This window comes from Mobula hypostoma, chromosome 7 (genome assembly GCF_963921235.1).
Source record: "Mobula hypostoma chromosome 7, sMobHyp1.1, whole genome shotgun sequence".
Taxonomy (NCBI): Eukaryota; Metazoa; Chordata; class Chondrichthyes; order Myliobatiformes; family Myliobatidae; genus Mobula; species Mobula hypostoma.
The window spans coordinates 94,068,437-94,082,470 of NC_086103.1; the positions used below are offsets into that span (position 1 = coordinate 94,068,437).

General features: G+C 42.0%; 1 protein-coding gene across 8 annotated transcripts in view; it reads right to left on the reverse strand.

The window, feature by feature from the left end:
* LOC134349428 (F-box/WD repeat-containing protein 11) overlaps positions 1-14,034 on the reverse strand; it is a 304,136-nt gene that overhangs the window by 271,470 nt on the left and 18,632 nt on the right. For 3 of the 8 annotated variants that reach the window (XM_063053711.1, XM_063053710.1, XM_063053712.1), the window contains exon 1: positions 12,426-12,562. The exons of 1 other annotated variant lie outside the window; for it this stretch is intronic. In XM_063053711.1, the coding sequence (XP_062909781.1) occupies positions 12,426-12,470 (45 nt within the window). In that variant the 5' untranslated portion in view covers positions 12,471-12,562. Of the gene's footprint in view, positions 1-9,638; positions 9,817-12,425; positions 12,563-14,034 lie in introns of those variants that run through there. 4 more of the 8 variants (XM_063053719.1, XM_063053714.1, XM_063053717.1 and 1 more) reach the window with 3 other exon arrangements.

Sequence of the window (14,034 nt, forward strand, 5' to 3'; positions counted from 1 at the left end):
GGCAGGACTTTCGTATGAAGAAAGACTGGATGAACTGGGCTTGTACTCGTTGGAATTTAGAAGATTGAGGGGGGATCTGATTGAAACGTATAAGATCCTAAAGGGATTGGACAGGCTAGATGCAGGAAGATTGTTCCCAATGTTGGGGAAGTCCAGAACGAGGGGCCACAGTTTGAGGATAGAGGGGAAGCCTTTTAGGACCGAGATTAGGAAAAACTTCTTCACACAGAGAGTGGTGAATCTGTGGAATTCTCTGCCGCAGGAAACAGTTAAGGCCAGTTCATTGGCTATATTTAAGAGGGTGTTAGATATGGCCCTTGTGGCTACGGGGGTCAGGGGGTATGGAGGGAAGGCTGGGGCGGGGTTCTGAGTTGGAGGATCAGCCATGATCATAATAAATGGCAGTGCAGGCTCAAAGGGCCAAATGGCCTACTCCTGCACCTATTTTCTATGTTTCTATATCTGATTGGGAATGCGAAGCAGAATTGAAGTGGGTGGCAACCAGGAGATCCTGTCTGTTGTGGCGGACAGAACGGAGGAATATAACCATAAAACAATTACAGCACAGAAACAGGCCATCTCGGCCCTTCTAGTCCATGCCGAACTCTTACTCTCACCTAGTCCCACCAACCTGCACTCAGCGCATAACCCTCCATTCCTTTCCTGTCCATATAGCTGTCCAGTTTAACTTTAAACGACAATATCGAACCTGCCTCAGCCACTTCTGCTGGAAACTCGTTCCACACAGCCACCGCTCTCTGAGTAAAGAAGCTCGCCCTCATGGTACCCCTAAACTTTTGCCCTTTAACTCTCAACCCATGTCCTCTTGTTTCAATCTCCCCCACTCTCAATGGAAAAAGCCTATCCACATATGTCTGGAGGGGACAAGAATCTATTTGATTGGATTTAAGCAGCATCAAAGGGACTGGGGACTATTCTATAATAAAACATGACTGGGAGATAAAAGAATATATTTTAAATGTATTTATGACAACTTCTTTGTTCCGTATATTTTTGGCTCAATCCTGAGTAACAAGATGGCTAAGTCATTAGTAGAATGATTAGGGACAGTAAAGACAGAGAAGATCTGGAACTGGTATAAAAACATGTGGTCATTTTCAAAAGGCAAAGCTAACCTTCTACCCCCATGTTATTTCTTTACCTAGCATCCTCTAATATCCAGATTAACTTGCTTTGAATGCAGTGACCAGGCATCCACCCAAACCTATTCCCAGAGTAGAATTCCAAAGGTTCATTTACTGATTTGTGCCTTAAATGATCTACATCCAAGATAGAAACTGCAACTTATAGTTCTAGATTTGTCAGAAGAAAACTGCTCCCTATTTGTGCCCTGTAAATCCCTCCACATATTTTGTATGTATCAATAAAATACTAATGTTTCCACTGCAACTCCACCATAAGCATTTAAAGAACAGAGGCCCAGCCAAGAAGCCTTTGCTGCACTCCTTCTGAGACCAGTATACAGTTTCTTAGGTATGGAGACCAAAATTTACACAAAGTTCCATGTGTGATTTAACCAAGGTCCTAAATAACTCGAGTAAAATATCTTTAATTCTTAATGAGAAAGTAAGAATACAAAGTATGCCCCATTTACAAACCACTCACACACAAGCTGAAGAGGGCAGATCTAAACTATTACATTTTTCTGTTGTACGGTATCATTCACCATTTCCCACAGACTTCTAAGTCTTGCAGAATGACCATGAATTAAAGAAACAAAGCCAAAAGATGAATGGAAAAGTTTAAAGTATATTACTCACTAAAGATTGACAAATCTGTTGGTTAAGGAAACCAAGAGACAAGTCAAGTTAAGATAAAAGTTGAGGCATAAAACAATTAAATAGTGAAGTCCTCAGGGGCTGAATGATTGATTCTTGTTGGAACATTTGAAGCTAAGATGCAATGGGGGGAAATCTATATAATATTGTAGCTCAATTTTTTTTAAACTTAAGAGATACATCATGGTAATGGGCCCTTCTAGCCCCACGACCACCACCTCTCAACTGCACCCATTTGACTAATTAATCAAATAGCCTGTATATCTTTGAAATGTGGGAGGAAACCCACATGGTGATGGGGAGAGCAGTAGGAACTGAATCTGTGTCACTAGAGCTGTAATAGTGTTACGCTAACCACTACACTACCATGCTGCACTAGAATTTTGACCTAGCTGAAACAAGCTGAAGCATTATTACCCCTTTCAGCCAGAAACAAACATGAACGACGGTCTACAAGATTGACCAATATTCTTGATGTGGGGGTGCACAATTTCTATTAAGAAGTAAAAATACCTCCCCTTGATTATCTTTCCAAAAACCCACACACAACAGCTTTGGGAGGATTACAAGTGCAATAATCAATTCAACAGCAACGTCTCAGTAAGCTACATCACGTACCAACCACAAACTTTACATACATGTATTCAAAACTAAAATATTGACATTGAAAGATTGCAACCATTGACATTGCCCTGATAATCTCAACAACTGTGTAATCTCATTGCTGACCAGATTGAGATCTTTAGAGATGTGAAATATAGACACAGAGATGCTCATTTATCTTATCAGAAAGGCATAAATGAAATACATCAATACTAAGGCCAGGAAATTATTAACAGAGATAAGAGAGAATATGGAGTTCATTATAACATGAAGTAGTTGAGCAGCGACAGGGAAGCCAGGTGAGTGAGTGCCCTAGAAAAGACACCCTTAGATACTGCAATGAATAAATGAAATGAAGCTCCAGAGGAGTAACTACTGGCTTATGCCTGTTTCTCCGTTATTATTTCTTAAATCAGCTGTGTGCCAGACAAAACCAGATAATATCAATGGGTTAAATTCAACATCACTAAGTAAATTAGTCACATTTTCTTTTATTTAAAAGAATGAGAAGTGACATGCAAGACCCTTAAAAATCATGGCAGGGTTGATGTCAAGATGTTTAAAAGTAGAAGAATCTCAGTCCGGGGAATATAGTTAAAAGATTTTGAAGTGATCATTTAAAACAACTTCTCATAAAGGGTGGTGAACCTGTAGAATTCTACACTTGAGAGATTAGATTATTGGGGTATTAAGGATGAACTGGAGTTCTGTTTTTAAGATCAAAATTGAAGACCATTAGAAGAGGAGATCAGACTGGGACAGATCAGTCATATTGATCGGCAGGGCAGGCTTGAGGTGCCAAATGGGCAATTCCTGCTCATGTTTTTTTGTGTTCTTAATATTTATTAATTTACTTACGTTTGTGAGAATAATTGCACGTCACAAGAAACTATTTTCACTGTCCATACAGTAAGCCTATCAGTTAAAACACATAAGTTGCTGGTGAAATCAGCAGGCCAGGCAGCATCTCTAGGAAGAGGTACAGTCGACATTTCGGGCTGAGACCCTTCGTCAGGACTAACTGAAAGAAGAGACAGTAAAAGATTTGAAAGTGGGAGGGGGAGGGGGAGATCCAAAATGATAGGAGAAGACAGCAGGGGGAGGGATGGAGCCAAGAGCTGGACATCTGATTGGCAAAAGGGATATGAGAGGATCATGGGACAGGAGGCCTAGGGAGAAAGAAAAAGGGGGAGCGGGGAAGCTCAGAGGATGGGCAAGGGGTATAGTGAGAGGGACAGAGGGAGAAAAAGGAGAGAGAGAAAATGAATGTGTGTATATAAATAAATAAATAACAGATGGGGTACGAGGGGGAGGTGGGGCAATAGCGGAAGTTTGAGGAGTCAATGTTCATGCCATCAGGTTGGAACCTACCCAGACGGAATATAAGGTGTTGTTCCTCCAACCTGAGTGTAGCTTCATCTTTACAGTAGAGGCCGTGGATAGACATATCAGAATGGGAATGGGGTGTGGAATTAAAATGTGTGGCCACTGGGAGATCCTGCTTTCTCTGGTGGAAAGAGCGTACGTGTTCAGCGAAACGATTGATACAGAAGGCCGCATCGGGAGCACCAGACGCAATATATCACCCCATGTGACTCACAGGTGAAGAGTCACCTCACCTGGAAGGACTGTATGGGGCCCTGATTGTAGTGGGGGAGGAAGTGTAAGGGCATGTGTAGCACTTGTTCTGCTTACAAGGATAAGTGCCAGGAGGGAGATCGGTGGGGAGGGATGGGGGGTACAAATGGACAAGGAGTCGAGTAGGGAGCGATCCCTGTGGGAAGGGGGGGGGGGGGGAGATGTGCTTAGTGGTGGGATCCCGTTGGAGGTGGCGGAAGTTACAGAGAATAATATGTTGGACCCGGAGGCTGATGGGGTGGTAGGTGAGGACAAAGGGAACCCTATTCCTAGTGGGGTGGCGGGAGGATGGAGGATGGAGTTTACATCCTATCAGTTTACTGTATAGAAGACTACCTTCCTTAAGAAGCAATCCAATCAATTCAGTGTGCAGACATCTGGATCAATTTGCCCACCGCCAAGCACATAGAACATTTCAGCATAGAAACAGGCCCACAATGTTTTACCGAACAAATTAAGTTAGTAGCACCTAATCCCTTCAGCCTACACATGGTCCATACACCCCCCTCTCATTTTCTGCATGTGATGTACCTATCTTGGAGCCCCTTAAATACCTCTATCGCAACTCCATTACTTCTCTTGGCAGTGCATTTCAGGTATCCACCACTCTTTAAAAGAAAACTTCCCTGTTTATCTCTTTTGAACTCCTCTCCTACTTTAAAGGCACGTCCTCCTTAACTAGCTACACTCCAAATGGAATCCAATCCCATCTCCACATTGGAGACTACAACCAGGAGCTTTCCTGTGAGGTAGATGATCAGGAGCTATTCTCGGATGATCTCTACCTCACAGCCATCTAGATCTAAAATGCTAATTTGCAACCAGGAGCTTTTCTGTGAGGTAGACGATCAGGAGCTATTCTCAGATGGTCTCTACCTCACAGCCATCTAGATCTAAAATGCTAATTTGCAATGCTCTTTCAACCGGTCACAAAGATCAAATTACTGTGTAGGTCCAGAATTTAATTTCTAACAGCAAATTTCTTTAAAAAAGATTAGGCCATTCCCATCTCTTGATAAACATCATTCAGCTTTTCTACAGAACAAGGTAGTACTGTAACAGAAATTCCCACAACATCTGCTCCCAATGCCTTGTACTTAAGACATGTAAAGTAAAATCACTGAGCATTAATGCAAGAGGGAAAAATCAAATATTTTGTCTTGAAAAACATTGAAGGTTTGCATGGTGCAATATGTACTTCTGTCTAACAGGAACTTGACATACAGAAGGAAGGGAGAACGGGAAGGGAGATAGTGGAAAGCATCCTTGTGGCTGCCCCCTTCAACAATAAGTACTCCATTTTGAGTACAGGTAGTGTGGGGGGGAGACACGATGACCTACCTGGGGGAAGCAACAGTGGTCGTGCCTCTGACACTGAGTCTGGCCCTGTGGCTCAGAAAGGTAGGGAACTGAAGAGGATGGCAGCAGTAATAGGGGACTCTATAGTTAGGGGGACAGATAAGTGATTCTGTGAACACAAAGAAGAAACACGGATGGTAGCTTGTCTCCCAGGTGCCAGGGGTCGCAATGCTTTTGAACGCATCCACAATATCCTGAAAAGGAAGGGTGAGCAGCAGAAGTCATGAAATATATTGGTACCAATGACATAGGCAGAAAAGGGAAAATAGAATACAGGAAGGAAGGAAGTTGAGAAGCAGGACCTCAAGAGTAGTAATCACTGGATTCCTGCCTGTGCCACGCGACAGTGAGGATAGAAATTGAATGAGGTGGCAGATAAATATGTGGCTAAAGAATTGGAGCAGGGGGCAGTGATTTGATTTCTGAATAATTGGGACCTCCTCTGGGACAGCTGGGACTTGTACAAAAGGGACAGGTTGTACCTGAATCCGAGGGGGACCAATATTCTTGCGTGCAGGTTTACTAAAGCTGTTGAGAGAAGTTTAAACTAATATGGTAGGTGGATGGGAACTAGTACGATAGAGCTGAGGATGAGCCAGCCAGTAACTGATGGGTATAACATGAAGGTAGAGAAGGACAAGCCAATGATTGGCGACAATGCAGATAGAGCAAAGAGTTAAATTGTACCACAGAGGCAAAATTCAAAAGGGCAAAGAATGCAAGACTGAAGGTGCTGTACTTAAATGCACGTAGTATTTGGAATAAGGCGGACGAGCTTGTGGCACAATTAGAGATTGGTCAGTATGACATTGTGGGCATCAGAGACGTGGCTGAAAGAAGGCCATAGTTGGGTGTTTAACATCAAAGGATATACCTTGTATCAAAAGGACAGGCAGGAAGGCATAGGCGGTGGTATGGTTCTGTTGGTAAGAGATGGAATTACATCTTTAGAACGGGTTAGAGAATGTCGAATCTTTGTGAGTGAAGTTAAGAAACTGCAAGTGTAAGAAAAACCTCCAAACAGTAGAGAAGGTGCACAATTAAAATTGCAAAGGGAGATGGAAAAGGCAAGTAATAAGTGTAATGTCACAATTGTAATTGGGAACTTCAATATGCAAGTGGATTGGGAAAATCAAATTGGTGTCAGATCACAAGAACAGGAATTTGTTGAATGCCTACGAGATAGCTTTTGAGAGCAGCTTGTGCTTGAGCCTACTCAGGGAAAGACTATCTTAGATTGGGTGTTGTGTAATAATCTAGAGTTTAACGTAAAGAAACCCTTAAGAGGCAGTGAGCATAATATGATTGACTTCATACTGCAATTTGAGGGAGAGAAGGACAAGTCAGAAGCATTCGTATCGCAATGGAATAACTGTAATTAGAGGCATGAGAGAGGAGCTTGCCCAGGTGGATTGGAGGAGGACACCGGTAGAGATCACGGCAGAGCAAGATGACTGAAGTTTCTGGGAATAGTTCACAAGGCAAAAGATAGATATGTCCCACAGAAATTGTTGTTCTCAAATGGCAGGGGTAGACAACCATGGCTGACAAGAGAAGTTAAGGACTTCATAAAAGTCAAGGAAAGGGCATCTAATGGAGCAAAAGTGGGATAAGTTGGATAATTAGCAAGTTTTTAAATTCCAGCAAAGGGCAACTAAAAAATCTATAAGGGAAAAGATGGTCACCAGTGAGGGTAAACCAGCCAATAATATAAAGCAGAATATTAAAAGCTTTATCAGTTATATAAAGAGTGAAAGGGAGGTGAAAGCTGATATTGGACCACAGGAAAATGATGCTGGTGAGGTAGTAATAGGGGACAAAGAAATGGCAGATGAACTTAATGAGTACTTTGCATCAATCTTCACTGTGGAAGATACTAGCTATATGCCAAAGGTCCATGAGCATCAGGGAGCAGGAGTGAGTGCCATTGCTACTACAAAGGAAAAAGTGCTTGGCAAACTCAAAAATCTTAAGGTGGATAAGTCACCTGGAACAGATTGACTACATCCCACAGTAGTGAGAGAGATTGCTGAAGAGATAACGGATGCACTGGTCATAATCTTTCAAGAATCACTTGATTCTGGCATAGTCCTGGAGGACTGGAAAATTGCAGATACCACTCCACTCTAAGAGAGGAAGACAAATGAGAGGAAATTATTGGTCAGTTAGCCTAACCTCAGTGGTCGGAAAAGTGTTGGGAGTCTATTATTAAAGAAGAGGTTACGGATTACTTGGAGACCAACGATAAAATAAGACAAAGTCAGCATGGTGTCTGTAAAGGGAAATCTTGCCTGACAAATCTGTTGGTTTTTCAAGGAAATAATAAACAGGGTGGACAAAGGAGAGGCAGTGGATGTCATTTACTTGGATTTTCAGGAGGCCTTTGACAAGATACCACACAAGATAAAATCCTATGGCCATACAGGAAAGATACTGGCATGGATAGAGGAATAGTTGACAGGGGGCCTTTTTTGTTTGGTCACCAGTGACAAGTGGTGTTCCTCAGGGGTCAGTATTGGGACCACTACTTTTCACAATATCAATGATTTGGATAATGGCACTGACGGCTTTGTGGCAAAGTTTGCAGATAATACGAAGATAGGTGGAGGGGTAGGTAGTGCAGAGGAAGCAATACGATTTCAGCAGGACATGGACAAATTGGAAGAATGGGCAAAAAATTGGTAGATGGAATATAGTGTTGGGAAATGTATGATAAAGCATTTGGGTAGAGGAAACAATCGTGCAGACTATTATCTAAATGGGGGGAAAATTCAAACATCAGAGGAGTAGAGGGATTTAGGAGTCCTCCTGAAAGACTTCCAGAAGGTTAATTTACAGGTTGAGTCTGAGGTAAAGGCAGCAAATAAAACAATGGCATTTATTTCAAATGGAATAGAATTTAAAAAGCAAGGAGATAATACTGAGGCTTTATAAGACTAGTGTCAGGCCACAGTTTTGGGCCTCATATCCCAGAAAAGGTATATGTTGTCATTGGAGAGTCCAGTGGAGATTCACAAGGGTGATTCCAGAAATGAAGGGATTAACACATGAGGAACGTACTCAGTGAAATTTGGAAGAATACATGGGATCTCATTGAATGTTGAAAGGACAAGATAAGGTGGATTTGGAGAGGATGTTTCCTATGGTGAGGGTATCCAGAACTAGAGGGCACAGCCTCAAAATTGAGGGGCTACCTTTTAGAACAAAGGTAAAGAGGAATTTTTTTTTTTAGGCAGAGTACTGAGCAATAGACTTTGGTGGAATCAAATCCATGAATACACTTAAAGCAGAAGTTAACGGGCATCAAAGGATATGGAGAGAGGGCAGGTGTATGGAGTTGAGTGGGATAGATTCAGTCATGATGGAGCAGACTCAATGGGCCAAATAGTCTAATTTTGCTCCTGTTTCTTATGGAGCAGAGAGGTAACCTATAAAACTGGGAATGAGTAATTTCCTGAACTGGTTTAATTCAACCAAGAGATGCGGTGGGGGGGGGGGGGAAGAGAAAGCGTATTCCTATATACCTTCTTGTTAATTCTACATTTTTGTCTCTTCCTGAAGTGTTTAGCAATGATAGATCAGTTTCATGCATACACTACATGATAACTGTACAAAGTAGTCAATAAAAGGGAACTAGAAAATTATTTCAGACCACCCAGTACAGAATATCTCCTCAAGCTGATCCCATCCACTTCCAAACCATGCATTCTCTGAGCAAGCTTGTTGATTTGCTCATAGCCACATAGCACTGGGTTGAGACTGCAAAACTCCTAACTGAATTGGAAGCATGTTACACCTAGAACACTCAACAGCTGCAAAAAGATATTTGGCAGATGAATTTGCCTCAGCTTTAATTAACATTTAAAGCTCTGACTCCTTTTACACTATCTAGCATATTAAACGTCATTATGATGTTTTTCCTTTGAAAATGAGTAAATCTTCCAAATTACACACTTGGGGTTTGGAAGTATGGACCCTATTCAGAGATGCAAATTTATAATCAGAACTCTAAAAATAAGCTATATAAAGATCCATTTATTGATACCACACTGTGCAGAACAAAAGATTCGAAAGCTTTTGCCCCTTAATCTAGGCTGTGTTTCCCTTCCCATTAAAACAATGCTCAATAAGGCCATGGTGTAACTTGCCTAGGAAGGTGGAAGAGAGGCTCTCTCTAGTACCAAACACCCATTCATACATAGATTCAACATTGCTCCTATTTTCAAACAATTAACTGACCTTATATCTTTGTTGATTTGTGTAAAACAGCCTCCAGAGAAGATCTGACCAATGGAACCAAGAAAGTTTTTAAAGTCACGACATGTAAGGAACGTGACCTTGAAAATACTGTCAATCCAAATGATACCTCAAAGAACTGGACATATAGTACTTCTCCATTACGGCAGTTGACTGACATCTGTAATAAAAGTGTCATGCTGCAATGAACTAAGAAATGGATTCAATGCTAATCCCTGTGTAACCATTCTAATACCACTCTATAAACCAGAACCACATAAATACCAACAATTACTATATGGTAGTTTAACCCAGCATTAACAAACTGGTGTCCCTGAAAGCTGTCTCCAGCATACCAGTTAGCATGACACTATTACAGCTCAAGGTATTAGAGTTTGGAATGCAAACCCAGTGCTCTCTATAAGGAGTCTCTGTACATACTCCCTACTGGAATCTGTGGGTTTTCTGCAGATGCTCCCACAGTCCAAAGATGTACTGGATTGGTAATTGTAAATTGTCCCATAATTAGATTAGGGTTAAATTGGGGTTGTCAAGGGGTTGCTGTGGTGACAAAATCTAAGGGCCATAAGGGACTACACCATGTTGTATCACTAAATAAATAGCTTGTGGTCCAAGTCATTTTCCCCTCAAGCACCCCATATCACAACACTGTCAATCCCCACTTTAAATTGCCTATTATATTACTGTTGTATTAAATTGCCCTGCCTCATTGCCAATCCATAGGCCAAAAGACCCAGAAGCATCACCCTCACATTCTTCACTTCACAACTGACATAACACAGCCCTACCCAAGGATCTTATCCCAATCCTGATACCCAAATCACTGCCCACCCCCACCCTCCCGATACATCCCAATGGACTGTCCAATCACTCCTTCCAAGGAACCCAATAGACTAGATTTGAGCAGCATGACACAACTTAAAAATCCTAACCCTAAGGCATTATGAAAATTCTTGGACTCCTGACAGACAAATGGCTAGGCCCCAATGGCCTGCACCCAAGGGTACTAACTGAAATGGGTGTAGTAGACGCATTGGTTTAAGTTTTCAAAAACTCACTGATTTTGGGAGGGCATCAATGGACTTGAAAAGTGCAAATATGAATGACTTGTTCAAGAATAGAAGAAGGTATTTGGTAGAAAATTATAGGACAATTAGTTTTACATCTACTGCTAGTAAGAAACTAGAGTCAATGATCAAAAATGAAACAGCTAATCACATAGAAAAGTTCATCATAACCAAACCAAGAAAATTTCCAAGTTCTTTGAGGTTGCAATAAGCAGAGTAGATAAGAGGGGAACCTGTCAATGTGGTGTATTTGGTCTTCCAAAGGGCATTTGACCAAGTTCCATATAAAAACCTTGTACAAGAGCACATAGTTTTGGAGAAAGTGAATTGCCATGGTCTGAAAATTTCTGACCACATAGAAAATAGATGGTAGACAATAAATGGGCATTTTCAAGCTGCAGTGAAATAATGAAGTACCCAACAGATCCGTTTTTGGACGACAATTATTAATAATCCTGAGAAAGGGACAGAATGCAAGTTATCTAAGTTTGCCAATGACAACAATGGGAGTGCATGTTATAATTAAGATAATTGGATTCCACAACAGGATGTAAATAGGATGAATGAGTGGGTGAAAACCTAGTAAATGGAGTTTAATGAGGGAAAATGTGAGGTAATGCACTTCGGTAAGAGAAATTAAAAGGCAGATTGTATAGATGGAAAGAGACCGAAAATGAGAGAGGTACAGAGGTATCCAGGTGTACTCATACATGAATTACAAAAAGGTGGAAGGCAGATGCAGTAAATAGATAAAAGGACAAAAGGGACCTTAGCTTTTATTGCAAAGTTGAAATTAGAAACTAGGAAGTATTATCACAAATGGAATAGGGTATTGGTGAAGCAGTCTGGAGTACCATGCAGTTTTGGTCTCCTAACCTAGAAAAGAATATAACAGAATCAGACTCAATCCAAAAGAGAATTAGTAAGTTTCATTCCTGAGATAAGCAGCCCCATCACAAGCTGCTTAACTCAGATCACTGGAATTTAGAAAAATGGTGATTTTACTAAAACATAAGATCCCAAAGATACCTGATAAGGTAGATATTGAGATGTTTCCACTTCTGGAAGAGTTTGATCAAGGAAACACATTAACAAGGAGCCAGACATTTCAAACTTGTGATAAACATTAATTTCTTCTTAGAGGGGGTTGCAAATCTCTGGAATCCTCTATCACGGAGAATTGTGGAGGCTAAGTCATAAGAAGTGTTTAACATAAATATTTGAAAGATCCGGACTAAAAGTTATGGGGTCCTGGCAATGAAGACTTTAGGGGTCAAGTGGGCTACTACTTATTTTTCTGTTCTGAATGGCCCGTCCAACCACCCAGCCCACACCTCTGCCGACTCAAACACTGTTCCCATGTACACCCCACAGGCCTGACCGACCGTCCCTCTCTGAACACAATAGTGGTTTGCCCCAAAGCCCCTATCTGTAAACACCACTTCCTATCCCTCCATATTCTCACACTGCCCCATAACCTATGCATGCCACCTCCCAGGCTGCACTGAAAGACCTCTACCCGCTTTGTTCCATATCACCAACAAGCACAGCAGGGTCCCAAATGAACACTGACCACAGGCTCAGTGAGGGCTGGCCGCAGGCTGCGGCCTGTGTCGGCGTTTGCCCGCCTCAGCTCAACACTTAGAACCGGCGCGGCCCAGGGTCGCCGCTAACGCCACCACACGCCGGGACTCCCACTCACCATAAGCTCGATGGTTTTATCCTCGATGACTGAGTCCGCCTCCATCCCGATGAACTGAGGTGAATTTAATAAGAACCGACCCCAACCTATCCGCCTTCCGCTCCGACCCAATCTAACCGATCGTCTAACTCCCAGTGTCTGACGCAATCGCGCTGACGTACAACGCCTAATAGTTAGAGCGTCAGCAGCGTCTGACGTCACGGGTTCTGAAGGTACCGCATTGATGTCAGTTTTCGGGCGAGCTTTTCTGAGGGAAGGATGCTTTGGGTTGTTTGCTCGGGGGAAATTAGACTGGCTTTTCCACTCTGGGGCTTTGGATACGGATGGTGATAAATCTTGCACCCTTGAGCTCCCAACGAGGGGTGCGAGTACATTTACCTGAAAGCCTTTGAGAAACATCCTTGATGTCCTCCCTGGTGATAGCTGATGTCCGGCAAGAAAGCAGATGTGGTTTGCACATGGTAACTAATTGATTGGAGCCTCACCCGAGCCCTGGGACATTGACCTGATTTTAGAGGATTTCACATACTGGCTGTATTACAGCTTGGTATGAAAACACCAATGGCTTTGAACGGAAAATCCTACAAAAGATAGAGGATACGGCCTTTCCCACTATTGACATCTACAGGAAACGCTGTCCCAAGAACAGCATCCATTATCCTGGACCCCCACCATCTAGATCATGCTCTCTTCTTGCTGCTGCCATCAGAAAGAAAGTACAGATGTCTCAGGACACACACCATCGGTTTCAGGAACAGTCGTTACCCCGAAACCAACAAGCTCTTGAACCAAAGGATATTCACTTTCAACCTATGGACTCACTTTGAAGGACCCTTCATCTCATGTTCTCGATATTTATTGCTTATTTATTTATTATTTCTTTACTTTTGTACTTGCACAGCTTGTCGTATTTTGCATACTGGTCGAATGCCCAAGTTGGTGCGGTCATTCAATGATTCTATCATGATTATTATTCTATTAGGGATCTATGGAGTATGCCAGCAAGAAAATGAGTCTCAGGGTTGTATATGGTGACATACACGTACTTCGATAATACATTTACTTTGAATGTAAACACACATGTGGATGATACCTCACTATTCCTTTGAGGGGCCTTTCTCCTTGGCATAAAGGAGAACAAGGGTTTTGAATACCAGGTGACAAAAAATCTTTGTCATCATGGGTGAGTTGGGCTGAAAGACTTGTTGCTGTGCTGTATAATTGTAACTTCATAACTTTTAAGAGGATTGGGGTGAGGATTTAGCCTTGCTTGAGATCTGTTCTCACCGATTTGATCTGTGGCGGGTTCACTAGTTCGAACCATAATTTGCATATCATTTTGTTGCAAATAGAGAATGGGGATGAATTTCTAATGGAAACCAAATTGAAGAAATACTCTTCACAATCCATGGAAATACGATTAGTTTTTGAACAATGCTTCGTGAAAATGGACTTGATAGAAAGAAGCAGCAACCCAATGAGAGACTTGCAGTGTTTACCTCTTTTCATAGGTTCTATCAGTCCACAGCAGAATGGTTGCCATACTAACCTGTCAGGATATTTTCTGATGTTGTCCCTGGCATGTTCTGAAATCCTTGGCAGATCAGCT